Source organism: Balaenoptera borealis, assembly GCF_965194805.1.
Source record: "Balaenoptera borealis genome assembly, chromosome: 11".
Taxonomy (NCBI): Eukaryota; Metazoa; Chordata; class Mammalia; order Artiodactyla; family Balaenopteridae; genus Balaenoptera; species Balaenoptera borealis.
This window is the reverse complement of record NC_138868.1, coordinates 12,236,653-12,264,006: the sequence shown is the minus strand read 5'-3', so window position 1 is coordinate 12,264,006 and position 27,354 is coordinate 12,236,653. Positions and strand designations below refer to the sequence as shown.

Genomic DNA, 27,354 nt, shown 5'->3' with positions numbered 1-27,354 from the left:
AGGAGTTCTTCCTATGGTCTTTATTAAGGGGAGGGGCTAAGCACTTAATTAGGGTGGATGAGGAGCCACTGATCTGTGGTAAAGGCATAAAGAAAGTGATCTCTGGGTAGACAGAGAAGATAGAAGAGATATGGGAAAATCTAATGGAATGAGGAAGAGAGTCTGCAGTAGCTTCCCTTAGAGGCATAGTTAACTGCCAGCGCAATTTTCCTGCCTGGAGAATTCCTGTAAGATGGAGAGAAAGGTAGATGGTAGATTGCATGGCATTTCTAGGTAAAGCAAGCCGGGGGTAGAGGTTTGTTTCTTTTCTTAGAGTGGTCTAGAATTTAAGCTTAATTTGTTCACTTCATTAATTTTTCTTTTCTCTCTCTTTACTTGAAGGTCAAGAAAGTGGTGAAGACGGTGACAACACGGACGGTCCAGCCAGTCTCTATGGGACCAGATGGGCTGCCTGCAGATGCCTCATCAGTTTCGAACAGCTATATCCAGACTCTGGGTCGTGACTTCCGCAAGAATGGCAATGGGGGACCTGGCCCCTATGTGGGGCAAGCAGGCACTGCTACCCTTCCCAGGAACTTCCACTACCCTCCGGATGGATATAGCCGCCACTATGAAGATGGTTATCCAAGTAGCAGTGACAACTATGGCAGTCTGTCCCGGGTGACCCGCATTGAGGAGCGGTATAGGCCCAGCATGGAAGGTTACCGGGCACCCAGTAGACAGGATGTCTATGGGCCGCAGCCCCAGGTTCGGGGAGGTGGGAGCAGCGTGGATCTGCATCGTTTCCATCCAGAGCCTTATGGGCTTGAGGATGACCAGCGTAGCATGGGCTACGACGACGTGGATTACGGCATGATGTCTGATTATGGCACTGGCCGTCGGACTGGGACACCCTCTGACCCTCGGCGACGCCTCAGGTAGGCAAGAAAAAGGGAAGAAGAGGGTCTTTCAAAGACAGCAAAAAGGGGTAGCTCTTCCTTCTCCGTCTAAGTGCTTTTTGGGATCAGAGGTAGTTGTGGCCCCCTCCTCTGCCTGTTTTTGTGGAAGACCACTCTTTTCTTCCCTTTTCTGATTTTACTAAGTATTGATGTGCTTTTTTGTCTCTTTTTCGTTGTAGAAATCATATATTCTAATTATAGAAAACAACTTGTGATGGTTATTGGTCTGTGTTCTGAAGAGTGGCCTTTGTTTCTGTGCCAAGAGTTTCTATATTTTCTGCCTAAGATTTGACCCCCTTTTGGAGCCTGGTGTCTGAGGCTATGGAATATGTGTTCTTGTGAATTTCTTCAGCTTCTGGTTTGGTGTTAAGAACAAGGTTGAGGGTTTTAGGCCAGAATAGATAGTTAAGGGTATATATAAGAACCTTCGCTGTGATGGTTTTAATCTCGAGTAAAAACAAACCTTGATCTCACAAAAACCCTGACACTTTGTGCTTAGGTTCTTACATTTGATTGTAAAGTGAAATGGGGGTGGCTTCCTTAGAGGGTGGTACATTATTGACACTCTGAAAGGTCACTATTTCTGACTTTACTGTTTATCCCTGGGGATTCTTTGGTGATGTGAAAAAGGTAGTAATTGACGTTTGGACTGGTAGATGGTTTGCCTTGAAAAAATGCTTTAGAATGCGAGTTGGCAACCCTTTTCTGTAAAGGACCAAATAGAACTAATTTAGACTTTGCAAACAGTATATCTTTTGTTGTATGTCGTTGTTCTTCTTTTTACAACCTTTTAAAAATACAAAAACCATTCTTAGTTTTGGGACTGTACAAAAAACAGGTTTGGCCCATGGGCTGCCAATCCTGCTTTAGAATAAATCAGAGACAGTGTTTTCCAGGCAAAGAGAAATGATAAGAATCAAGGGAGAAGATTTATGGATGTCTTAATGGTAAGGATATCCTAACAGCTGTTGCTGAATTTCTGTATGAGGTCATGACTTTCTAAAACAAATGCCTTGGTGCTCATTTTACTCATATTAGGTAGCTTTGGTGAACAGTAGACTGGGCTGGGCCCAGGGGTAGAGGCCTCATTATCTAAGCCTGAGTCACTCACCTTTCAGGTATCTTTTGGACAGCAAATCCAACTCCCATGTGACTCACCTTTTATTCCTGGGGTGGAGGTGAGGGGGCACACCAGGCCTTAGTTGGTGCAACTTGGAGCAGTGGTAGATAACAGCAATCACCAAAGGAGTCTGCCTAGGGTGTTGGCTTCTTCTCTTTGTTGACAAGTCTGCTTTTTCTGATTTCCTCATTACTAGAGGGATTGGATCTAGGTGGGTGCTGGTGGCCAGGTCATTCTCTGTTGTCCCTGGCTGTGGCAATTGACATAAAGAAAGAGGGTTTGGGCTTGCTTCTTGGGTTTATTCCAGGGTGATACTGGACTTGGAAACCTGCTTGACTAGCAAGAACATTTGCTGCTTCCTGTTCTGGGGCTAGGAGAGTAATACAAGGTCAAACGAAAACAGTAAGGCAGAATGATTTGTAGAAAAAGCACTGAACCAGAAGACCTTGGTTCTAGTTGTGCCTTTGCCACTAGCTACGTAGCCTTAAGCAAGTCATTTAATCTTTCTGGGCACAGCTTTGTTATTTGTAAGACAAAGGAAAGAATGTCATGATCCACTTGTAAAAATATCTTGAGTGACCAAAATCTTCTGTTATGGTAATTGTTTTGTAATTGCTTGTATTAAAATAATAATAAAAGTAAAAACATCATCACTACAAAACTAGATAAGCACACCATCCATTGATAAAGAACTACTGTTAACATTTTGATGCTTTTCCTTTGAGTTCTTTTTCTTATACATGTAAACACAGTCTGACTTTATTTTTTTCCCTTCTGAAATGGAATCTTACTTAATATGCTGTTTAGTTGCCTACTTTTAAAACTCAGCTATATAACCTGTTTATTTTGTTTCACTGATATTAAAAAATAGTGATTTTTTACTAACTGTTTTGTCCATTTAAGTCATTTTTGAGTGGTTGATGTCGACAGCTATGAGGCAGGCCCTCTGCTCAGGCTAACCTTGAGGGTTTGGTGACAGTGGGAGTGGTTTTGCGGAACAAACGACTGGCTTATTTGGAGAGTTCCACACAATGGATTCTCCTCTCTCCTGTGGGAGCCACAGAGTGAGATGAGCTCACAGATAATGGGTCTCTTCCTTCCTGGTGGTTATGAATAAATAACAGTGTGACAGACTCACCCTCTAGTGGTTGTTGGTAGTACTGAAATAGGAAGCAATATCTCTGGTTAGATGTTTTTCTTTACCTTCAATTGCTCTGTCTATTCCTTTTCATAGTGACTGGGTATCCCAAATGTGATGGTGGTCAGTAGTGTCTATTTTGACAGAATTGGAAGTATTGTCTTTAGAAATTGGAGACTAGAAATTATGTCTCAAACACATTTGTTGAGTAGCAGAGATGACCTTGGGATGAACTAGTGCAAACTAATGTTCAAGCTTATACCTCATCAATACCAAAGCCAAGTCCTCACATGAGGTATTGAGACATCCTTTACTGCTTTTACTCTATCATCTCTTTTTTAATAATTTCCAAAATAGGGTAAGGAGAGACTTAAATGTGAAATGTGTTTAAGGGTCTTATTCCACCAGCTCTTTCCTGTGTGTAAATGCCTTATTTTCCCTTTAGCCTAAGGCCTTATGAGGGCTGTTCTCAGATATTGTTCGCTAATTTCTGTGGTACCAAGTCAGTTGGTTTCATTAACTCTGCTGTCTGAAGGTTTATTTCAATCTCTGTTCGGAGAAGTTTAATAGGTGTCAGGTATCATTCAAACGCTAAGCAGTCAGGATTTGGTTCTTTTTTGTGATTAACTATCGGAATGCTTGTTGCTCCTCCAAGCTAGTAAACTTCACAGAAAAAAATGGCAGTTTTAATCTAATTGCAGATGCCTTTAAGATTATTGTCTTATCTCATTAAGAAAAATTGATCAGTATATTTTTTATGCAAAGGAGAGATAAGATCTAGTGTACTAGAGCTGGGGTTACTCATTCCTTGAAGATGAGGGGTAATGGGAGCCCTCCAAGAAACCAGGCTTAACAACTTAATGTATTCCTTTTTTCTTTTTGGTTCTTCCAACACTGCAGGAGCTATGAAGACATGATTGGTGAGGAGGTGCCATCAGACCAGTACTATTGGGCTCCTTTGGCCCAACACGAACGGGGAAGTTTAGCAAGCTTGGATAGCCTGCGCAAGGGAGGGCCTCCGCCCCCGAATTGGAGACAGCCAGAGCTGCCAGAGGTGATAGCCATGCTAGGATTCCGTTTGGATGCTGTCAAGTCCAATGCAGCGGCATACCTGCAACACTTGTGCTACCGCAATGACAAGGTGAAGACTGACGTTCGGAAGCTCAAGGGTATCCCAGCACTGGTGGGGTTGTTAGACCACCCCAAAAAGGAAGTGCACCTTGGAGCCTGTGGCGCTCTCAAGAATCTCTCTTTTGGGCGCGACCAGGATAACAAGATTGCTATAAAAAACTGTGATGGTGTTCCTGCTCTTGTGCGATTACTCCGAAAGGCTCGTGATATGGACCTCACCGAAGTGATTACTGGTAAGTTCTAAGGGAAACTGCTAGGTTAGGGTCACTGTTACCCCTTAGACATATTGAGAGCTAGAAGGATTTCTAGTCCTTTGACTTTTTTTTTTTTTTTTTTTAAGAAGGTTGTTCTTTTCCACTTTATTTTTATTATTTTTTTTTTTAAATTAATTAATTAATTAATTTATTTTTGGCTGTGTTGGGTCTTCGTTTCTTGCGGCGAGCGGGGGCCACTCTTCATTGCGGTGCGCGAGCCTCTCACTATTGCAGCCTCTCTTGTTGCGGAGCACAGGCTCCAGACGCTCAGGCTCAGTAGCTGTGGCTCACGGGCCTAGTTGCTCTGTGGCATGTGGGGATCTTCCCAGACCAGGGCTCGAACCCGTGTGCCCTGCATTGGCAGGCAGATTCTCAACCGCTGCGCCACCAGGGAAGCCCTAGTCCTTTGACTTTTGATTAAAGGCTGTGGCCTTTGGGGCAAATCCATATCGCAGATTTGGATCTTGCAAGGTTTTCCAGATTTTAAAGCATTGTTTGCTAATGTTTTAAATGCAGAAGATTTCATTTAGAATTCCAGATTCTTGCCTTCTATTTTAAACGTGCGGGAACTGGTAACAATGGATCTATTTTGCTACCTGGCAGTAGTTGGTCTGAGCTGACTGAGGCATGTGCTCTCCAGTTCGCAGTAATTTCCAACATGTTATCTCAGACCAACTGCCAGCACCTAGGAAGTTGTCTCCCCAAAATTGAAGCTGAGTGTCAGCTGGCACTTAACCCATATTCTTGTAATTTCTTTTAAATATCTGCTTGTCCTGACTCACCTGCCTGGCATGTATAGGCGTTTATGCTTGTGGTCCTTGCTTTAGAAGAGTGGTTTTTCAGATTGTGGGTCATACTCCATTAGTGTGTATTGAACACAACTTTGTGGATCACAATCAGCGTTCCAAGAGAAAGAAAGAAAAAAAAGAAGTAGCATAGATCATGAGTTCTCAATTGGGGGTGATCTTGCCCCCCAGAGGACATTTGCAATGTCTGGCGGTGTTTCTGGTTGTCATAACTTGGGGAGGTTGGGAGGGAGTGCTATTAGCATCAAATGAGTAAACGCTGGACATACACTAAACATTTAACGTTGGGCAGGACAGCTCCCCACAACAAAGAATTATCTGGCCCAAAATGTCAGTGGTGCTGGGATTGAGAAGTGGGTGTAGATAGCCTAGAGGGTATGGCTTATAATAAGTATTGTTTTATGAAATCTTACTTCATGCTATGTATGTTTGTACTGAGCCATAATGTACAATATATTTCTTATTGTGGGTCACAGACTAAAGCTTGAATATCATTACAAGGTATTTGGTCATTGGGGAAGACTGAGAAATGTTGGAATAGGGGATTCTCTTTGGCATTCTTCGAGCATACTGTCTTGGGTGCTGGAGAGCTGTCTGATGAGTTGTCTCTGCCAGGAACCCTGTGGAATCTCTCATCCCATGACTCAATCAAAATGGAGATTGTGGACCATGCACTGCACGCCTTGACAGATGAAGTGATCATTCCGCACTCTGGTTGGGAGCGGGAACCTAATGAAGATTGTAAGCCGCGCCATATTGAGTGGGAGTCTGTGCTCACCAACACAGCTGGCTGCCTTAGGTAACATAAGGGTTCTGAGAGTATGAAGATTGAATTTTTGAAGACTAACTTAAATTGCTTTTAAAAAAAGTTTAAATTCCTTAGCCTGTCATTCAGCCTCCATTCCTATTTGAATTGCATACTATGACTTCAACCTGTTTTTCTACCTTTGTCACTGCTCCCTTGCATACCATATATGCCTTGTGTGGGGAACGGCAAGTAAACCGCATATCTTCCTCACTTCTGTGCCTCTTTGACTTTGTTCATATAATTTGGTAAACATTTGTTCAATACCTACTGCACGTAAGGCAGTCGTCTAGTCCTAGGCTTGTGTGTACCTGTGTTCTTGCCTTCAATTATTTGTATTTCAAGTCAGGCTGCGATAAATGCAACAAATGGAGTACAAACTACTAGAAGGATAGAGTGAGGAAGAGCTCTTCCTCTGTCTGCAATGCCTTTCTCTGCTTATTTATCTTTTGAAGCTAAACTCAAGTGCTTTTATTTCATGTAAGTTTTCCTGATTTCTTTTTCTAATACCCTGTAAATGTGCAATATATTCTTTCTCTCTTTGGAATATACCCCTATGTGCTCTGCCCCTATTCTTCATTTGTACTTCCATACAAGAAGAATCTATTCTGTCTTAAATTATTGTTGTTGGTATACTTTATTTATACACCCCCCTCCCTGGCCTGGTTATAAATGTCCTGAAAGCAGGAACTGTTTTATTCAACTTTCTCTCAACTCCAGTGCCTTCCTTATAACAGGTACTCGTTATTTGCTACAGTGAAAAGAAAAGATATTAAGGAGGCTTGTAGATGTTAAGGATAATAAGAGAGGGTTTCTGGATTTTAGTCACCTTGAAGCCTCTCCTTTTTCCCTCAGGAATGTCAGCTCGGAGAGGAGTGAAGCTCGCCGGAAACTTCGGGAATGTGATGGTTTGGTGGATGCTCTCATTTTCATTGTTCAGGCTGAGATTGGACAGAAAGATTCAGACAGCAAGGTAGGTTAATGGGTGAGAATTCCATTCACAACAACCATGAGGTACCCATAGTGCAGACCTATCATCTCAGGCTTTCAAATAACATTAGATACCTATACCAGCCCCTACTCCTTAAAGTGGGTGTTCACCATAGACGAAAACTGTTTTCTTTAGAATTTCCTTCACCTATATATTTTAAAGCTGTTTAGCCATACTTGCATTTTTTTCTAATTAGGAAAAAAGAGTGAGCCTGAGTTTTGTGTTAACACACCAAAAGGTAGCAGAAACCTTCTGTTAGCCTGAGGCTACAAGAATTTTGAGAAGCGTGGGCACTTGAGGTATTGTGAGAGATGATGAATTGGGCTGTGCTTTTGAGGATCAGTATTTTAATACGTGAATCATGGAAGCCTGTACTTGCTAGAAAATCACTATAGTCATTCTCTTCTCTCATTGAACCTTGTATTTTGTGATCCCAAGCTTGTGGAGAACTGTGTTTGCCTCCTTCGGAACTTGTCCTATCAAGTTCACCGAGAAATCCCACAAGCAGAACGTTACCAAGAGGCACCTCCCAATGTTGCCAACAATACTGGGCCACATGCTGCCAGTTGCTTTGGGGCCAAGAAGGGCAAAGGTGAGTCTTGGTTCCTTGTTCCTTGCTCTTTAATGTAGGATGGGGAGAGGAAGGAACACTTTTAGCTTTAGGTACAAAATATTTGCTGAGCAGTATAGGAATCAGCCTAGTCAGGGATGTCTTTTTGCTCTGCTGCTGCTTCCCCTGTGTCGTGTGCTTCATGGTGGTGACGGTGGTGGTGGTGGTGGTGGTGGTGGTGGTATTATTATCAGTAATTGGGCAGTGAAGGCCGAGAACTCAACTAATCTGGGGCCTTCTCCCCCATTCCTCCTTTGTGTTTCCTGTGTTTTTCTTTTCCTCTCCGCTTTCCTGCTTATTTTCCCATGATCCTGTTGACATCTCTCTGCCGCATTTTTCTTCCTTCATTTCTCTCCTGTACTTTCCACCTTGGGTGATGCACTGGAAGATGAGTGGTTCTCCAGAGGTGAGTGGAATCTTTTAAGGCGCTTACCTACTTCTAATTTGCATGTTTTGGTTTTAGCTTCCCTGGTATTTCTTTGCCTAACCCTTCCCTGTGGATGCATGTAGGAAAATTCAGTTGAGGATGGCCACTGAAACAAGTTTAGCTCTTCTGAGCTAATGGCTCATGGCATGCTATTTCTGGACAGCAGTCCCAGTTATCAGAACTCAGGACAGCAGCAACAGTAGTGGTTATCCTTATCTTACTCATGTGCTGCCTGTTTTCTGTTCTTGTATCTGGGACAAGCTGGGGATCCTGGTTTTTTGTTTGTTTGTCTGTTTTCTTGTTTTACGCCCCTCTTGATGCATCTCTGATCCAAAGATTTTGACTGAAGAATAAAAAAATATACTGGGTGGACTCTTCCCTTTCTTAAACTTTTTACCCCTTCCCCCTTTTTTTAATTTCCAAAGGGAAAAAACCCACAGAGGATCCAACAAATGATACAGTGGATTTCCCTAAAAGAACTAGTCCTGCTCGAGGTAAGTTATCTTTTTCTTCTCAGGCTCCATAGTCCACAGATAGGTGTTTGGCAGCCTAACAGGCGATACAGTACGTTCACTGTTCTGTCTTCTCTGACTTAAGGATTTGAAGTGATGACAAAAGTATTTGGAAACTAATAACAGTAACTTTCAAAGGACTTCTTGTTATGGCAACTATTCAGATTACTTGAGGATAAGGACCTGATGGTAGTCTAGACCAGAAACTTAAGTACCCTAAGTAGCCACTAGTTCTTGGGACTCAAACTTTACTTGTTATAAGAAGTCTCTTTATCACAGTTTGGATCTTTATATTCATCAATATGGTGAGTCCAAAATTCACAGCTCTCCGTGGATATAAAAATTCAGATGTTATTAAATCTGTGAGAGCCCCTTTCACTTAATCATAGTTCAGGTGGACAGAATGACTCAGTTAAGTTAGAAATAATTCATTTGAGATGAGGAATCTTTAACTCTGAGTGCTATTGATGAGTAAATGAATCCCTTGAGTGCCAAGCAAGGTCAAAGTAAACTGGGGGAGAGAAGAGGCTAGGAGGAGGGAGAGACAGGAGTTGCACATGAGTTGATATCTGTTTTGTTCTTGCCATGGTTGATTTATTCTTAAGGCTACATTCTTAAGGCTACATCTGACTGCATCAGATGTAGTAGTCAGATCTCTTGAGTTTGCTGTTGGGTGGGTGGGAGGGTTTAGAGAGTCTACTGGTATAGGAGCATAAACCCATTAATCCAGAGTACTGACACTGGACTTCAGCCAGCCAGAGCCTGGTTTGTAGGTACTGATAAGCATTCTCTGCTTTCTTGTCCTTTCTCGTGCAGGCTATGAACTTTTATTTCAGCCAGAGGTGGTTCGGATATACATCTCACTCCTCAAGGAGAGCAAGAATCCTGCCATCCTAGAAGCCTCAGCTGGGGCCATCCAGAACTTGTGTGCTGGGCGCTGGACGGTGAGTACCTTTTACAAAATGGATTTGGAGATGGGAGGACTTACCTCACTAGTTTGCTACCATTTGTAACCTGTTTACTTCTTTCCATGTGCTACTTGTAGTATGGTCGATATATCCGCTCAGCTCTGCGTCAAGAGAAGGCTCTTTCTGCCATTGCTGACCTCCTGACCAATGAACATGAGCGGGTCGTGAAAGCTGCCTCTGGAGCACTGAGAAATCTGGCTGTGGATGCTCGCAACAAAGAATTAATTGGTGAGGAGCTGGATGTTAGCCGTTACCTTAGCATCTAGTACAGCACCTTTAATCCAGCAGGTGCTAAATAATTCATTTGTTGAAAGGGCTGAGGAAGAATCCTAGTCCTCCATAGTTTGTGAATCTGGGGGTTGGAGAAGGTTATAGTTTAATGGTTCTTGGAAAGACAAGAGGTGCTGACTCTTCAAAAATAGAATAATAATATCTATTTATTGAGCATGTACTTTGTTACTAGGGATTGTTAAGCATGTCTGTATATTCTCATTTAAATGTCACCACTTTACAAGGGTCCTTTTTTTAAAATTAAAAAAAAATTTTTTATTAGAATAAGTAAACTGAGGGTCAGGGAAGTTAAGTAATTTGTCCAGAGTTAATATAGCTCATAAGTGACAGAGCCCAGTTTTTGTTTTTTTTAAATTCACAATGACTGTTCTATTAAGCTATAATAGTAGTATAATATTCAGTAGTATAGTATTCAGTGTACTATTTTCATTAGACTATCTGAATGGACTGTGTAGCATATTTGATATAAAGTATTCAGATTGTTTTAATGTGACTGAAAGAATAAATAAAAGAATAGGAAGGACAATACATCCATGGCTATTCCAGGTCCTTTGCTCTTTTGAAATGATAATCCTACAGGAGAATGAAGTTGATTCATACGGATAGTATCTATACTTGATGTGATCAGCGTGACTTAAGTGTAGTGTTACGCTCCTCAGAACCTGACTCAGCTTGTTCTCCCTGCACACATTGCTCCTGTCTTACCGCTATAGGTAAACATGCTATTCCTAACTTGGTAAAGAATCTGCCAGGAGGGCAACAGAGCTCTTCCCAGAATTTCTCTGAGGACACTGTGGTCTCTGTTTTGAATACCATCAATGAAGTTATTGCTGAGAACTTGGAGGCTGCCAAAAAGCTTCGAGAGACACAGGGTATTGAGAAGCTGGTTTTGATCAACAAATCAGGGTGAGATTAACACTTAAAATTACAACTGGAAAAATTTGAATATGAGAGAGGGGTTGCTGGGAAGGGGCTTTCCCCTTTTGCTCTTTAAGGTTATTTTCCCTTATTTACATGGAAAGTATGAAGAGGTATTGCTCTTTTTTCTGTCTTAATGTTGATCCATAAATTGATAAGACTCTTACATCAAACATTTTTTTGTGTCACCGTTTGAGTTAAAATATGGGACTTGGTGAATACTTGATCTTGCCCGTTTGGGGATTTATATTCTTACGTTGCATTACATTAGAGAGTACAAGTTCTCAGCTTCTTCCCTCGTCCTACATCCAAATTCCATCTGGTGTTACTTTCTCAAAAGGAACCGCTCAGAAAAAGAAGTTCGAGCAGCAGCGCTTGTATTACAGACAATCTGGGGATATAAGGAACTGCGGAAGCCACTGGAAAAAGAAGGATGGAAGAAGTCAGACTTTCAGGTAGAATAACTCTTGGGACCACGACTTTCACCTTTTTTTCCCCTTGGTCTCAGGTAATGCTTTTGTCTTTGTTTCTTCTATTTCACTGTCACACTGAGTCTACTTTTTTCTTTTTTTTCTTTCGGCGGCATGTGGGATGGTTCCCCAACCAGGGATTGAACCTGGGCCTCTGCAGTGAAAGCGCTGAATCCTAACCACTAGGCCACCAGAGAACTTCCCCTGAGTCTACTTTTGCCCCAAGTCTCTGTGTGTAAAGAAATCATTTATTAACTTTTCCCCCAAAATGGTGCCTGTAGTTCATTTGCTGCTGAAATAGCTCTGGTCTTCCTCTGTGTCATAGCATAGTGTAAATAAATACCAGTGGTAATGAAGGATGATGGCCTTTTTGACTTTTCTCCAAATCTGCCTTAGCCCTTTGAAGGAGTTTGCCATTTTCTGAGACTGTCATTTTCTGAGACTGTATCTCCTTGATAGCGTGAGTGTTTGATACCTTTGTAATCTGTTCAGAACACAAATAGAAGCCTAATATCCTAGTTTTGTTTCACTATATAGGTGTTTATTTAACCCTTACGAGTTACCTTTTGGTAAGAATTGTATTTGAGAATAAGGACCTAAAAGTCTGAGCCCATTAAGGAATAAGATAAGGGTGAATTCATTACTCTGTGACATTATTGTGTTTTATGTTTGCCTCCAGGTGAATCTAAACAATGCTTCTCGAAGCCAGAGCACTCATTCATATGATGATAGCACTCTCCCTCTCATTGACCGGAACCAGAAATCAGGTACAGTAACTGGGGGACATACCCCTCTGCTTTTATTCCACTTCTGCTATTCTTCTGCTATTCTTTCGTTAGATGGCTTACCATCTAATGAAATAGGATATATATTTATTTCTGAATGAGCTTGTCTTTTGGTGGAGGAAGAGTAATACTTCACCTCAGGATTATAACCCAGAAGCTGGTAGACCTGAGCATTAGAAAATAAGACAGGCAGTTAGCCTGCGTGTGATTCCCCCATCTTTGCTGGTGGACTTAAAATGACCAGGGAGTGAACCCTACTCTGTTTTCTCTATTTAAGATATAGTTGGCACATAACATTGTATAAATTTAAGATGTACAACATAATGATTTGACATATGTATATAGATAGTGCCTGACTTAAGATGGTTTGGCTTATGATTTTTCGACTTTGTGGTAGTGCAAAAGTGATATGCATTCAGTAGAAACTGTATTTCACATTCTGAGTTTTGCTTTTTTCCCTGGCTAGCGATACATGGTGGGACAGTGTCTCACGCTGGGCAGCAGCGGCATCGGCTGCAGCTCCCAGTTAGCCGTGCAGTCATGAGGGTGGACAGCCGATACACTTACAACCGTTCTGTTTTTCGCTTTTAGTACAGTATTCAATAAATTATATTATGAGATATTCAACACTTTATTATAAAGTAGGCGTTGTGTTAGATGATTTTGTCCAGCTGTAGGCTGATGTAATAAGTATTGTGAGCACGTTTAAGGTAGGCTGGGCTAAGCTATGATTGGTGGGTTAGGTGTATTAAAATGCATTTTCAACTTATATTTTCAACTTATGATAGATTTATCAGGATGTAACCCCATTGTAAGTCCGAGGAAGATCTGTATATTGCAAAATGATTATTTTTCCCTTTTAAATTTTCATATAATACCAAGTAGTATGTGTTTACTGTTGAAAAATTAGAAAATACAGACAAACCAGAAAAATGACAACAAAAAAAGTCACTTATTTCTGTTACCCAGAGATAACCACTGCTATCCTGTATCTTTTAAACACTGCCATGTGAGCAAACACATTTTTCTTCAAAAGACAAATCATATATTAAGTGCTCATTATAACCCTTATTATCTTAATGACACTTGGGTTTTGCCTCAGTCCGGGTCCTTAAAGTGTAGTCTGAGGATCGCCATATCTGTTGACACGTGTGCTGATGGTGCAAAGCAGCGGTGGTGCTTTATTGCTGGGGGCTGAGTGTAAACCAGGGCGATGACGCCAAGCCAAACTAGTTGTTGTAGTCTTCATTGCCATGTACTTGCAGTTATAAGAAGGGCCAGTTTCGGGAGGGTAGGGGGAAGAGAAGGAGCCAGTTTCACTTAAGAATGTACTTGATGGAACTGTAACAATATTAATTTTATTGTTTCTGCTCTTGAGTACACAGCTTTTTAATATCCTGTGTTGGTGATATAGGGAGTACTCATAAAGCACCCTGTAGCATACCAAAGCATGATGGTTATCTTGAGGAAATGCACTTGTGCTATTGTTGGAGTTACTAGGTACACTAACCACTTTTTTTTTTTTGGAGCACTATTTTTACTTAAAAAAACAGCAGACATTTTCTTGAAAATGAACGCAGTGAGCTTGTCAGTTTGAGGAAAAATAACTGACAGTACTTGCCTGAATTTTCAAGTGAAAATTTTAATTTTGGAAGACTTGTATCTGTCACTGTGAGCCTGGTAACATCCCAATAGTTAATATACTTTTTTTTTTTTTAATTAATTTATTTATTTATGGCTGTGTTGGGTCTTCGTTTCTGTGCGAGGGCTTCCTCTAGTTGTGGCAAGTGGGGGCCACTCTTAATCGCGGTGCGCGGGCCTCTCACTATCGCGGCCTCTCTTGTTGCGGAGCACAGGCTCCAGACACGCAGGCTCAGTAATTGTGGCTCACGGGCCCAGCTGCTCTGCGGCATGTGGGATCTTCCCAGACCAGGGCTCGAACCCGTGTCCCCTGCATTAGCAGGCAGATTCTCAACCACTGCGCCACCAAGGAAGCCCCGTTAATATACTTTTAAATGAAATCAGTGGCGATGTTAATGAATGTGATTTTTTTTGATATTATATCATGAAATGTGTTAACATTTAGAAAATCGGCGTAACTCTGTGAACCAGTATTTTCCAAGTGACCAGTGCATGATTTTCAAAATCATGCATGAGTAACTGATCCATTCAAAGTGTAAGACAGACCAATAGATATTAATTTAACAGACTGTGAAGAGAGCATTAGTTTGGATTCAGATTCCTTATTGCGCTAACCTTAAAGAAACTCTACTTGTCGAGTATTAGTATACTATCAAAGAATATCCACAATTATCTGAAAAGACTAATAAAGATCTCCCTTTTCCAACTTCTTATCTGTGTGATGCTGGATTTTCTTTATATAATTCATCCAAAATAACATCACAACAGATTGAATACAGAGGCAGATATGGGAATCTAGCTATCTTCTCTTTAAAGATGTGCAAAAATGTAAAACAATGCTTTTTATTTTTTTAATAAGTGTGTACGTTTTATAAAGCCATCTTGAACAATTTGGTACACTATCCACTGTGATGCTACTAAATAAGAATCAGTTTGATTCCTTTTTTTTTTTTTTTCTGGTGAGAAAAAAACATTTTTAATCATTTTTATCCTTTTTTTTTTTATTGGAGTATAGTTGATTTACAATGCTGTGTCAGTTTCTGCTGTACAGCAAAGTGAGTCATTTATGTTCATCCAAAATAACATCACAACAGATTGAATACAGAGGCAGATATGGGAATCTAGCTATCTTCTCTTAAACCAAACTTTAAAGATGTGCAAAAATGTAAAACAATGCTTTTTTTAAAAAAATTAAAAGTATTATTTATGTTAACGGAATAAGTTTATTGTTTTTTTTAATGAAATAAATATTTAATATAAATTTTAAATGAAATAAATATTTAAAAGCACTGTAGCTATTAATACATGTAATCTACACCAGTGAACATTCTTTGGATCCTCATAACTTCTAAGAATATAAAGGGGCCCTGAGACCAAATAATTTGAAACCTGCTGGCTTAGAGTGAATCGTTTCTTATGTTAGAGTCTGTAGGAAAGGGATCTCTTTGAGTCCCATGAGGGCTTTGTCTAGAGCCTAGCACTTGTGGTGGGTGCTTAGTAAAAATTTGATGGGAGGGAGGGGGAAGGGAGGACAGACTAGAAAACAATTTTTATGAGTTTAGATTTTGAAGAGTTGGTTTTTGACCTGGATAACTTTCTGACTCCCTGTAGATAAGAAACCTGATCGGGAAGAAATTCAGATGAGCAGTATGGGCTCAAACACAAAATCATTAGGTAGGTGATGAATTCCTGCCTAAGGATATGGAGTAATCCGTATTATTATGTGGGATGAGGAGAACCATCTGGCTCTGCAGCTCTTTCCAGCACCCGCACCATTTACCTCCTGGAAGAACACTGGCTGGACATCCCATTTGGAAGGATTCAAGGAAATGTAGTAAAACCTGATCTATCTACCTTTTCCCACATTCCCAAATGCTCAGAGGTTAAAAAAAAAATCTTCATATGCCTCCCCCGTTAATACAGAGTCAAGTGTGTGTCCCTAAACTGTTGCCCACAGCCTTTCACAGTCTGACGCCAGGTTCGCTCTGTCTTACTCTCCATATCCTCTGTTTGAGCCCACCTAGTCTACTTGCTATCCTCTCTTCAGTCTATACTTTTTTATTTTGCTCTTGTAATACCTCCTATTGGAATGTCCTTCCCAATTGCTTTGTAAATGGTCTTCATCCCCAAAGGCTTGGCTGAAGTCCTGTCTACTTTGTTAGGTCCTTCCTAACTATGGCAGCTCACCTCACTATCTTCTCCTAATTCCAGTACCCTTCATAGATCTCTTCAGTTTAGCTTTATTATCATATATGATATATATTGCCTTCCCAGTTAGATGTAAGTTTTTTTATGTCAAGGACCACCTGACCTTAATGCCTTTGGTAAAGCTCAAATGCTTCACCGAAGAGGTGCCTAAATCACATTTATCTGCTTAATACATATTTTACACTAGAGGGGAACATCATGTCTCTGTACTTCTTTTTTTTTTGTTTTAAACTAGATAACAACTATTCCACACTGAATGAGAGAGGAGACCACAATAGAACACTGGATCGATCTGGGGATCTAGGCGAAATGGAGCCATTGAAGGGAACGCCCCTGATGGTAAATTCTCTTTATATACTATTGTCCTTCTAAGGCTAGTTCTGTTTTGAAGCCTGCATGTTCTGTGAAATAGGAAAAAAGTACGTACTGAAAGACAGCACCTTTTCTTGTAGGGGTTTTCAGGGAAAAAGTAGGAGTTTTGATTCATGTTGGCATTTCTTGTGCCATTAATCTGTGATGGTTGAGATGGGAGAAAGAAGGCTATAAATGTGTTGCTTATGTGACTAACACCAACTGATCTATTCTCACATTGCTCTCTTTCTGTTCCTGCCTTTTTTTGAATATCTTGCCCTTCACTTACTATTACCTTGTTTTGTTTGAGTTTACAAATTTGGGGATTTTCCCTAGATCTGGCATGCATTCATGAGGTTCCTATTTTCTTACTCATACTAACACATTGCATGTGTTCACAGCAGGACGAGGGGCAGGAATCTCTGGAGGAAGAGGTGGATGTGTTGGTTTTGGATGATGAGGGGGACCAAATGTCTTACCGCCCCCATGGTATGTCCTTCAGCCACCCCCAAGATCATCCTTGAGGAAGGAGTTCTCTGTGTGCTAGCAGTTTGCCAATCATGCTGATCTGATCCGTCTCAGCCACACGGGGCGTGGGGGTGCTGCTTCTGTGATTGTTACCTCTTAAGAGGCTGGGACATGCCACTGGTGATCTGATTCTCCATTATGTGCTACTTTCTTCCCTTCAGATTTGCTCAACTCTCTTTTGGTTCTCCTTATTCCCAACCCTATTAACATCTCTTTCTCTTTTTTCCCTACAGCAGAAGATTTAGCACCACTCTCTCCGCTACATCTGGGCTTATAATATATGTACTTTTATTTTTTGGTGGTGAAATGGACTGATGATTTTTCCCTTTCTTCGCTGGACTGTTGTGCCCACTGCCACACTGCCTCCTGCCCTCGTAGCCCTAAGTGGCTGCCTTCTTTCCATCAACTCCCTAACTTCTTCCAGTGAAGCTTAATTGTCCCTCCTACCCCCTCCAGATCCCCTGCAATTACTCCCAAGAAGCCTGACTCGGTTATATGCATATCTTGAGAAACTGCTGCAGATTAGCTCTTTTTGCCAGCTCTCCCTGGAACTCTTGACCTTGTGTGGAGGGAGGGAGAGAGTGGGAATCCTCACTGGAAGCCATGGGAAGAATTGGAAGTTATATGCTATATATGCAGTGTCCAGCAATCTGATAAACCGATGATTCTTAAGCAAGATTTTTTTTCTCTTGGTGGGGAAGGGACCTTTACATTTTTGGAGAATGGAGGGCGTGAGCTCTTCCTTTATTCCTAATGACTATTTTTGAAGCAAAGAAGGCCGGCAACATTGGCACATACCACTTGGCTAGGGCCCTTGAGAAAGTGAAGGTTTCCTAGAGCTGAGATTAAGAAACCTTGCCCTCCTCATCTCCAGGGCAGGGACCATCAAGGACCTACAGACTCCATCTCTTCTCCACGCCTCATGCCAGCCCTGGGCTGCAGCTGCTGCCCCTTACTGAGGCTGTCCTTAACCCTCCTCTCCCATCCTGTGATAATGTCTGCTGACTTGGCCTGGCCATTTGCAAGAGGCTATAGAAGGAGGAGAATACGTCAAGGAAGACTTTTTGGGTGAGAAGGAGCAGAAAGATGTCTTCCGGGGAGGAGAAGAGCCTCTAGGAGGAGCTAGTAGGAATGTACATGAATCATTTAGTCTGAAACTGGCAGGAAGCTACAAAGCTGGCTTCCCCCTGCCCTTATTTCTCCTTTTTCTCACCCTTATAGCCCCATCCTCCCCTGCTTCCTCCCTGGATTGGTTGGCTGACTAAAGGACTTGATGTACATACTCCTGCCCCCTTTACCCTTAAAAAGGTGGGGTTCGCCCTTGGCTTTGCCTCTTCTTTGTGCCTTTGGCCTGGGGTGCATCTCCTCCTTCCCTTCCATGTGCCTTTCTTTGCCTCTGCAGTCTCATTTCTCATGATTTTGCAAATTATATTTTGTTGCTTTCTTACCTACTTCTTGGCCCTAAATAGCAGAAAGAAGAGGAGAGGTGACCTAGAGAACCTCAGTCTCTCCACTGGGAATTGGAATAGCCTCTAGTATTAGCCATAGAAGGTTTTTCTCAACTGTGTATGTTGGGATTTTGCAAAAATCCTGTTCTGATGAACCTCCAAATGAGATTGGTGGGAGGAGTGAGTGGTGTGGCTCTTACTCCTTAGTTGCCCAGAATGATTGTCGTCTCTGAAGGGGTTATAGGGAAGTCGTGTCCATATCCCCCTCCCCGACCCCCCACCACCCCCATACCTCCTCCTTTCAGTTTAGTGTATATTAGCAGGTTGGGCTAGAGGAATCAGCTGCTATGCGGTTGATTTTTTTTTTTTTTTTTAACCCTTTCCCTTACTTGCCTTTTACTCCTCCCCTTAATCTAAAAGCTCTGTTTAATGCAACTGGAAATCTTTATCCTCCTCTCTCCCCCTTCCTTTATATATTGAGGCTTTGGGGTAGGAGAAAAGTGCACAACCCACCACCCCCCTTCCCCTCTGCATTAAAATTCCTTACTTACCCCTTTTCCCCTTCACATTTCGTCCCACTCCTTTTCTGGCAAAAAGGAGCCTTTTCCTCTCTGTGACCCTAAAAGCATACTGCACAGGGGAAATCGCCCCCATCCAGATGTGGCTCCACTCTTGGTTTCTCTTGTCTTCTTCTGCTCTTTTCCTGGTGCTCTTTTTGTCGGTGGGGTGTGGGTAATAGAACAGCCATGGGCTTTTGGGGACCTTTAACTGTTTGTTTTTTCCTTTTCATTTATAAAAACACTAAACGTTCAATTTCAGAGAACCAAAAATCCCACCTTCCCACCGAACACTACTAAGGGGCATGTCTTCTGCTCCATACCTTTTCTGTTTTTCTTTCTCTCTTGTTAATGCTTTTAAAAACAAATGAGTTTTTTTATATAAATAAAGTTTTTAAAGTGTGTATGTGGGGGGTCTGTGTCATTTCTTCACTTTAAGCTGTATCTCTTCTCTCCTTTTCATCTTGGTTACTTCCTTATGTATCAGTGTCCTTTTTCTCTGCAGAGCAACTAGAAGGGGATTGTACCAGGACTGATTTATTTTGAGCTCAATCCCAACTCTTAACAAGGAACATTCTTTTTAATTATATATGAAACATTTTTCCTCTGAAGATTCTTAAAAATTAAATGTGGCTAAGTAGAGCACGGGAAGCTTATTGCTAACTTAGAGATAGGAAACTGAAGTATAAAGAATAAGTCACTGGGATTCTTTTGCGACATTTGACAAAACTAACGTTGAATAAAGCTCATTGCAATACATGACCCTCTTGAACGTTTATGGGTAGAAGATTAGAAACTACCAGCTCCAGCTATCATCCTAATAAGTATGAAAATGTAGAATTATAAGGCTCACTAGGCCATAATGTTGCTTCTCAGGCTATCTGCAATCTTTTAGTAAGATGTTAAGGGGCAGGCCTATAGCTAGCTTCCTCTGTGTCCTCCCAAGTAATATGTGGGTGGGTAGCAAATACTCATTGGATTACCAGGGGTTGTCTTTACTGTAGAGGCCAAGGATTAAGACCTACAGAAAGGGGCTTATTTCTCTGGGGCCCATATTTCCTGTTACATTATTAAGACTCGAGAGTTTATGTAAAATGCTTTCTGTATGCCCAATCTTTAGATTAAAAATATATAGCTGCTTCTGGTGATGCTCATGTCTCAATTTTGTTGAACTAGGTCTTGGGTATGAAAACTTTCTTGGGCTTGTAAGACCAAGAAATCTAAGCATTGTAGCTGATAACCTTTTAGAGCTTGATCTGTGTCTGACAGTTGTAGTTTTAGAAGGATGAAGCACAGAGCCAAAAAGCTGTTAGAGTTTGCTTTACAAAGAGGTTTGGTAGACCTGCTTGAGACTTTTTTTTTTTAATGTAGAAAAACCTGGCTACTGGTGAATAGCCTTTATTTCTGTTTATTTCTGTCATATTCTTTATTATGCACGGGCATTGAGCTTCATAGAAACCTTACTCTTCTCTCTGGATGGGTCCATTTGTTTTATCTCATTCAATAAATATTTCCCCAGCATCTTCCATATGCCAGGCATTGTTGTGTATGTTAGGTTTAGATTAGAGAATGAAACAGATGGACCCTTTCTCATATGCAATCCATGAGAATTCTATGCAGCTGAGATCTGTGGTCTTTTAAAAACATTTTTCTGCCCTTAACTAAAACAAGGTGTTAAAAAGAATGATCTGTAAAGTCCCTGTATCTCGTTTCTTGACACTGATTTAGTAATGCTTTTGAAGGCTCTTGGTATCTCTTAATACCAACTTTAGGAATCCTGTGTATTTTGTCAAGATTTGCCCATTTGTTCCCTGATCCTTTAGAGCCTGAGTTTTTTGGGTTTTTTTTTCCTGGAGGCGGTTATAGATTATGCTCAACCACTCTTCTGCCTCAGTGAGCCTTTTTTGTGAACATGTTTGTGCAATAGCTGCAATGAGTCTTGCTGTGACATACTTTCTGACAGCTCAGAGCTATGACCTCACTTGGCCACTTGTTCTTTCTTGCTGAACTAATGCACTTTGTTACAGAGTAGAAGTATCTCACCCAGGAAGAACTAAGGACCAGTTATTCTAGATCGTTATTTTTCATTTTGTCTATCTTTATATCTGAAGTACAGGATAGTGAAGGTTTATCTTGGTATTTTCATAGATAGAGTTACAGACCAACTACACGCAGCCTTATAGATCTGAGCAAGTACACAGGAATTACCTGGGAAGCTTGTTAAAAATGCAGATTTCCGTGCTAAGTTTCCAAAAATTGCTTAAATACGTGGGACTCAGGAATTTGAAATCTTACGTAACCTAGGTTATTCAAATGCCTGTGGTGAGTTAATTGCAACTTGAGACACTAAAGACTTGCTTAAGAATTCAGCCTCAAACTAGAATCCAGGATGACTGGCTTCAACTCCGCTGGCAGTGATACTAGTTTCATGGTGGGTGTGGTGATAACCACAATAAAGGAGTGTTCATATAGGAAACTGTTTATCTCAAAGGAATGAATGATTACTGTAGAATCTGAGATGATAGTGACAGGCTGATATGTAGCATGTAGGTTGGAGAAACTTCTTTTGTAAATCATGTCATCTATATAATGCCCAAGCTGATGAGACGTGAACTTAGCCCTTGATATGGGGCCCTCTAGGGCAATAGAGAATTCCCTTGAGCCGATTGCTCTAACTAAAGTGTCACTTCTGGCTACAAAGGGTACCTCAGCTGGGAGGCAAGTGGCCCCATTGGCCAAAGCCAAGGAGGTGTGTCGAAATTTAAATCACTCCTGAGGGACAGCCTATACCAAGAAAGCACGCGCAGCCTGCGCGTGCCCACACACACGACATTGTAGGAGCTAATTTATTTATTTTTATTGTGGGATCTCAGTTCCCCACCCAGGGATTGAAGCTGGGCCATGGCAGTGAAAGCCCGGAATCCTAACCACTAGGCCACCAGGGAACTCCGCAAATTTCTTTTTCATGTAAATTTATGACTTTTTTTTTTTTTTTTTGACCTTGGTGCGCAGCATGTGGGATCTTAACTCCCTGACCAGGGAGCGAACCCTCGCACTCTGCAGTGAAAGCTCGGAGTCTTAACCACTGGACCGCCAGGGAAGTCCCAACCTATGACCTCTTGACTTTGCTGTTGTCTATATCACTTAAAGCGTTAGTTCTTCAGCTGATCCACCCAGAATTTAGGGGCAGACGTGGATGGAGAGGAAGCTGGAGGAAATGAGGTAGGGAAAGCATAAGTGAAAATAGTCATTTTGGTCTGTCTGTATTATATCCTGACAATATTTTTTCGCTTTTTATGTAGTATGAAATGTGGCCATGGATGGATTGAGTCAAGAGCATTATACCTGTTAGTGTAATTGTAGGAGCCATAAATATTATTGTAAGCATGTGGCAACTAGCTATTTTGTTTTATTTTTAGCTGAGGAGAAAGTGCTGTGCTTCTCACTGTATACATTTCTATCTTTATTGTTGAAAAGGACAGGTTCTTCCACTTTTATTTAGGATACAGAAGGGATTACTATCTTGCTGTCTTTGCCCAGGTATTTGTAGTGCTAATGGACAAATAGTCTGAATGCCATAAGGCATTTGTGCCTGAGGAAAAGAAAAAAATACGAGATATTCACGGTAAGGTGCCAGGCACTTACACTGCTCTTGTCTTCAATTCTTTTTTGCTCCATCCTTAAGGCAAAGTTAGCATTGGGCTTTTGCAAACTTTGCACTCTGGGCCTTTTTACAACCCAGTCTGTTAGAATCAAGGGTGGGGGGAGTGTAGTGTGTATAGTTGGAACTAATTCAGACTTCTGTTTTTTGGCATTGTGGTGGATTGGATACTCTGAAAAGTACTTTCAGCAGAAACAAGATGCTGGGTAAAATGTATTTATTTAAAAAATAGTTACAAACATATTGCTGAACAAGCACAAAAGTAAGGCATCCATAGAGCTTCAAAAATGAAGTGAAAACTGGAATTGTAGGAAGTAAGCAACTGCTAGAGCTAGCTTTTACTCAGCTTTTGCCAAACTCAGCAGACTTTCAGCATCTATTTTAGTGACTGTGCAGGCTATGGGAAACAAAATGAAGGTGACTCCAAGTAAAGCCAGGATACCCTCAGTGTAAAGGTGAACAAGAAATAAACTCTATGGAAGAGGGCAGCAAGGAATTTTTTGTCTCAACCTTGATATTACCCAAAAACTGGGCTCACCTCTTGGTGGGTGTCAAGCCAAAGACACAGCCAAGCCAAAGATCAGGAGAAAGAAAGATTTATTACTTGCAACAAGTAAGGAGAACACCAGGGATCTTTGCCAAAGCAGTGTCTCTCCAGATCAGCAAAATGGGGGAAGTTTTAAGCTAAGGCTACGTGCATATTCATGAAGGAGCTTGGGCTGAGGAGAATTCACCATAGAATTGGGGCTAAGGTTGACAGAGTCCAAGCTGTAGTTGATTGAAGCCAGAAAAGGTCAACATCATCATTAGGTTCCAGTTGATCTGGTGGTTGAGTGCCCAAGGGGGTGTTTAAATTCTGAAAAACAGCTCAAGAAGGTGCTTCAGACTAATCTTTACCGTTAAAACAGAACTGGGAGTCTCTACAACTCATTTATTAGCCTTGCTATTGTTACTTCTCTTGCCCAGTAACAATTTGTTCTTTTGTTCCCTTAAGATCATTATTACTGAGACCTGTTCAAGGGCAGGCATTGTGGCCAGGCTTAGATCATAAAATGGCTTAGGCCTAAAACGGCTTCTCTTATGTCAGAAAGCTATATCTGGTTCTTGTCTGGGCCCCCTAACTCTATCTGCTTACAGTTGGTCATGCCTTCAGGTGATTTCCAGAAGCAAATGCAATCCTTTGAAGGCCTCAATTCCTATATATAAACTCCCAAAGCAAATCCTGCTTAAAAATGCTAAGATGCACAAAGAAATAAGATGCCACAAATGGAAAAGGGGCCAAAAAGTCACAGAAGCTGATCCTTAAATACTTCAGATGATAGCATTGTCACACAGACTAATGAAATAACTTTTTGATTAATGAGCTAATACAGGTTTGAAGCTAAGAGGTGACAAAAAACAACCCAGCAGATTTTTTTGGGAAAAAAAAGCCTTTCTGAATTAGAAATGAAAAATACAAATTTGAAATAAAAACTCAGATTAAATTGATTGGAGAAATTGAAGGGGTTCTAGTGAATTGGAAGATCTCAAGAAATTATACAGAATGCAGTCCAAAGAGAATGAAAGGAAGAATGGAAAATGGCAAAGATGTTGAGAAGCAGACAATAGAGGACAAGAGAATGAGAAGATCTAATGTACTAAGTTATCTGGAACTCCAGGAGGAGACAATAGGAAGAGACATTATCCAAGGAGGTAACCACCGATAAGTTTTCAGATTTGATGAAAGGCACTAAACCTCAGATTTAGGAATCCCAATGAGTTCGCCAAGCAAGATAAAAAGCAACTCATATCTAGAGACACTGAGGTAAAATGCTCTCTATCTTGAGCAGCTAGAGATAAAATGCAGACAAACATTAGAAAACAGCCTAGATGGATGACCTGTCAGCATCAACAATGAAAGCCAGAAAACAGTGGAATTCTTTCGCTGCATCCCGTTAACAAAAGAAGTTATCATGGAAATTGACACTTGGTAAAGCTTTTTTAAGAAAGAGGGCTAATTAGAAACATTTTCAGCCAAAAGCAGAGTTTGCCACAGGTAAGTCAGGATTCCTGAGGCAGAAGGAAAATGGTCTTAAATGGAAAATCTGATGCAAGAAGGAACACTGAACAAAGATACTGGTAAATAATGTTGGTAAGAGTAGGTAAGCATTAAGTGTAAAAACTGTAATTTGTGGGAGGGAAATATGAGCTAGAATTAAAATACTGGACAACAATAGCATGTAACTTGGGGTGACTAGAACACTAATTTTCATGTTCTTATATTCAGGAGGAAAATGAATGTATTGATTAGCTTAAGACTTTTGTGAAACTGTACCTATTAGCTAGAATAACCACTAGAGAACAGAGCATATCACCTTCAAACAAGTAGAGAGGGAAGAAGGCAAGAGGAGGATGGGGGGGATCAGATCTGGTACTACCTCTGACAGAACAATCTAAGCTCCCAGGGTACCAGTTATAGGAAGTGGTGAGGAGCCTACCTGTATATCACAGTACTGGGACATAGTGTGTGCAGAAAAAGAACAGTGAGTGAAGTGTAGGAGGGGGCAGAGAGAACAGGTCCAAGATAGTTTCCATTAAAGCAAAGTTAAAATTTAAATAAAAATTATTTGCTGGGTTGTGTGTGAATTGGTCAGCCTGACTTAAAGATAGGAGGTTAGGACAGAATATTTTCATATCTTGCCCACTGAATTGCTGACTCCTGGAGTCCTTCAAGATATGGAACCTTAGTTTTATATCAGAGGAAGAAGAGTTAAATGAAAATTGAATCCATGCCCTCTATGTTTCCAGACCCCAGACCCCAGACCAAGATCCAAATAAACACTATAGGAAGATGAGAAAAAAATCCAAACATGAAACATCAAAGCAAACCCTACTCTCTTTGCTGCTAGTTACTTCTCTTTGCACTAGGAAACCATGCACCTTTTTTTTTTTTTTAATTTTTTATTTATTTTATTTTTGGCTGTGTTGGGTCTTTGTTGCTGCACGCGGGCTTTCCTCTGGCTGCAGCGAGCGAGGGCTACTCTTCGTTGCGGTGCGTGGGCTTCTCATGCGGTGGCTTCTCTTGTGGAGTGTGGGCTCTAGGTGCGTGGGCTTCAGTAGTTGTGGCACGCGGGCGCAGTAGTTGTGGCTCGCAGGCTCTAGAGCGCAGGCTCAGTAGTTGTGGTGCACGGGCTTCGTTGCTCCGCAGCATGTGGGATCTTCCCGGACCAGGGCTCGAACCCATGTGCCCTGCCTTGGCAGGCGGATTCTTAACCACTGCACCACCAGGGAAGCCCCATGCAGCTTCTTAAAAACAAAACAAACAAACAAACAAAAACTGCTCCCAAGCCAGAGAGTTCTCTAGTTTCATGCCCCTAGGGACATCACCAACATTCTAGGAAAAAAATTCTCTCCTCCTTTTAGTACTCTTTTTCAGGACCTCCTTTCCCTTCTTAAATACTGATGTACCACCAGGGTTCAACTCTAGCCTGCTTCTGACTTTTTACTCATGGAATTCCTATGAAGGACCCGGGTTCAACCTGATTCTCACCATGTCTTCTCTGTATTTTTGAAAAGTCAGGCCCCAGGCTCTCTTCTCAGTCTGGTTAAAGTCTGATGGTGGACACTTGGTAACTCAGCTCTACTCCACCTTGTAAAGTGTCTTGAATTCTGGTAACTCTTCTTCTAGTGATGGTTACCTCATTGCGAGTTGCTTTGTAACTTGTATTTTACATAATGTCACTTAAGTGATACTGACTTTTCTAAAGTGAAATCCTACACATATTTGTTCAATAAATACTTTATACAGGTGCTAGGACCAAAGGCCATTTCTGTTTTTGAGCCCCAGGGATAGAGGCATTAAATTTATGAGTCAATGAGATAAGCGTTATTATAATGATATGTTTCTAGCATTAGAAGAAGGGTGAAGTCTGCTTGGAGTGAGGGCAAGACTTCACTGAGAGGTAATATTTTGGTTGGTTTGAAAGGATAGCTAGCATTTCATCAATTGCAGAAGATGTGTCATGCAGGACAGATGGCATAATGTGAAAAATATTGAGGTGTGGGTATCCTCATAGGTGAGGGGAAGTTTATTTTATAAAAACATTTCATCTAATAAATGGAGTGATTGAAATATCACCATTTTGCCATCCTTAATAAATAGATCTTAGGCACTGAGCATTAACAGCTGCTAACATCACAAAAGGAGACAATCAGATGCCACCTACAAAGTGGTTTTTCAAAAAAAAAAAAAAATCAAACCTGAGTCTGATCAAACCTCTATATCCAATTACTATTTTATAGGAAATACAGAGAATGTGGAAAATGTTAAAGTACACTATGGGGATGCAGTTAGCAAAATAGGACAAGAATTACAAAACAAATGACCTAATTTTTAAAATAAATTAATTTCAAGAAGAAAAAAGATGGAAGGATACTTATAGACTGAAAGATATCAGTCAATCTCTACAGATTAAAAGACATCAACCAATCACAATGCATGAGTCTTATTTGGTTCCTGATATAAACATAACATTTTATGAGAAAATTGGAAATTTGAACACTGGATACTTGATTTTACTAAGGGATTATTATATTTTAGATGTGACACTGGTATTGTTGGTTATAATTAATTCCATGTCAGACTGAGCAATGTGATGAAATTCTAGTGGATGGAATGTTATAAGGAAATTTGCTTCTAAGTAGTGTGGGGTAAGAGAGGTTAGAGAGGTATAAATGAAACAAGATTGGCTGTGAGCTAGTAATCATTAAAGCTGGGTTATGGGTATATGGAGGTTTATTATTATATTTGATTTGAT

At 40.9% G+C, this 27,354-nt stretch overlaps 1 protein-coding gene across 10 annotated transcripts in view; it reads left to right on the top strand.

The window, feature by feature from the left end:
• CTNND1 (catenin delta 1) overlaps positions 1-19,301 on the top strand; it is a 51,986-nt gene extending 32,685 nt beyond the window's left edge. For 7 of the 10 annotated variants that reach the window (XM_082341110.1, XM_082341113.1, XM_082341111.1 and 4 more), the window contains 16 exons: positions 382-917; positions 4,097-4,560; positions 6,003-6,186; positions 7,048-7,165; positions 7,622-7,775; positions 8,182-8,199; positions 8,646-8,714; positions 9,549-9,676; positions 9,778-9,928; positions 10,705-10,897; positions 11,250-11,364; positions 12,059-12,146; positions 15,417-15,479; positions 16,249-16,352; positions 16,766-16,853; positions 17,126-19,301. In XM_082341110.1, the coding sequence (XP_082197236.1) occupies positions 382-917; positions 4,097-4,560; positions 6,003-6,186; positions 7,048-7,165; positions 7,622-7,775; positions 8,182-8,199; positions 8,646-8,714; positions 9,549-9,676; positions 9,778-9,928; positions 10,705-10,897; positions 11,250-11,364; positions 12,059-12,146; positions 15,417-15,479; positions 16,249-16,352; positions 16,766-16,853; positions 17,126-17,169 (2,517 nt within the window). In that variant the 3' untranslated portion in view covers positions 17,170-19,301. The remainder of the gene's footprint in view (positions 1-381; positions 918-4,096; positions 4,561-6,002; positions 6,187-7,047; positions 7,166-7,621; positions 7,776-8,181; positions 8,200-8,645; positions 8,715-9,548; positions 9,677-9,777; positions 9,929-10,704; positions 10,898-11,249; positions 11,365-12,058; positions 12,147-15,416; positions 15,480-16,248; positions 16,353-16,765; positions 16,854-17,125) is intronic. The other 3 variants (XM_082341112.1, XM_082341107.1, XM_082341114.1) reach the window with 3 other exon arrangements.
• The last annotated feature ends 8,053 nt before the right edge of the window (positions 19,302-27,354 follow it).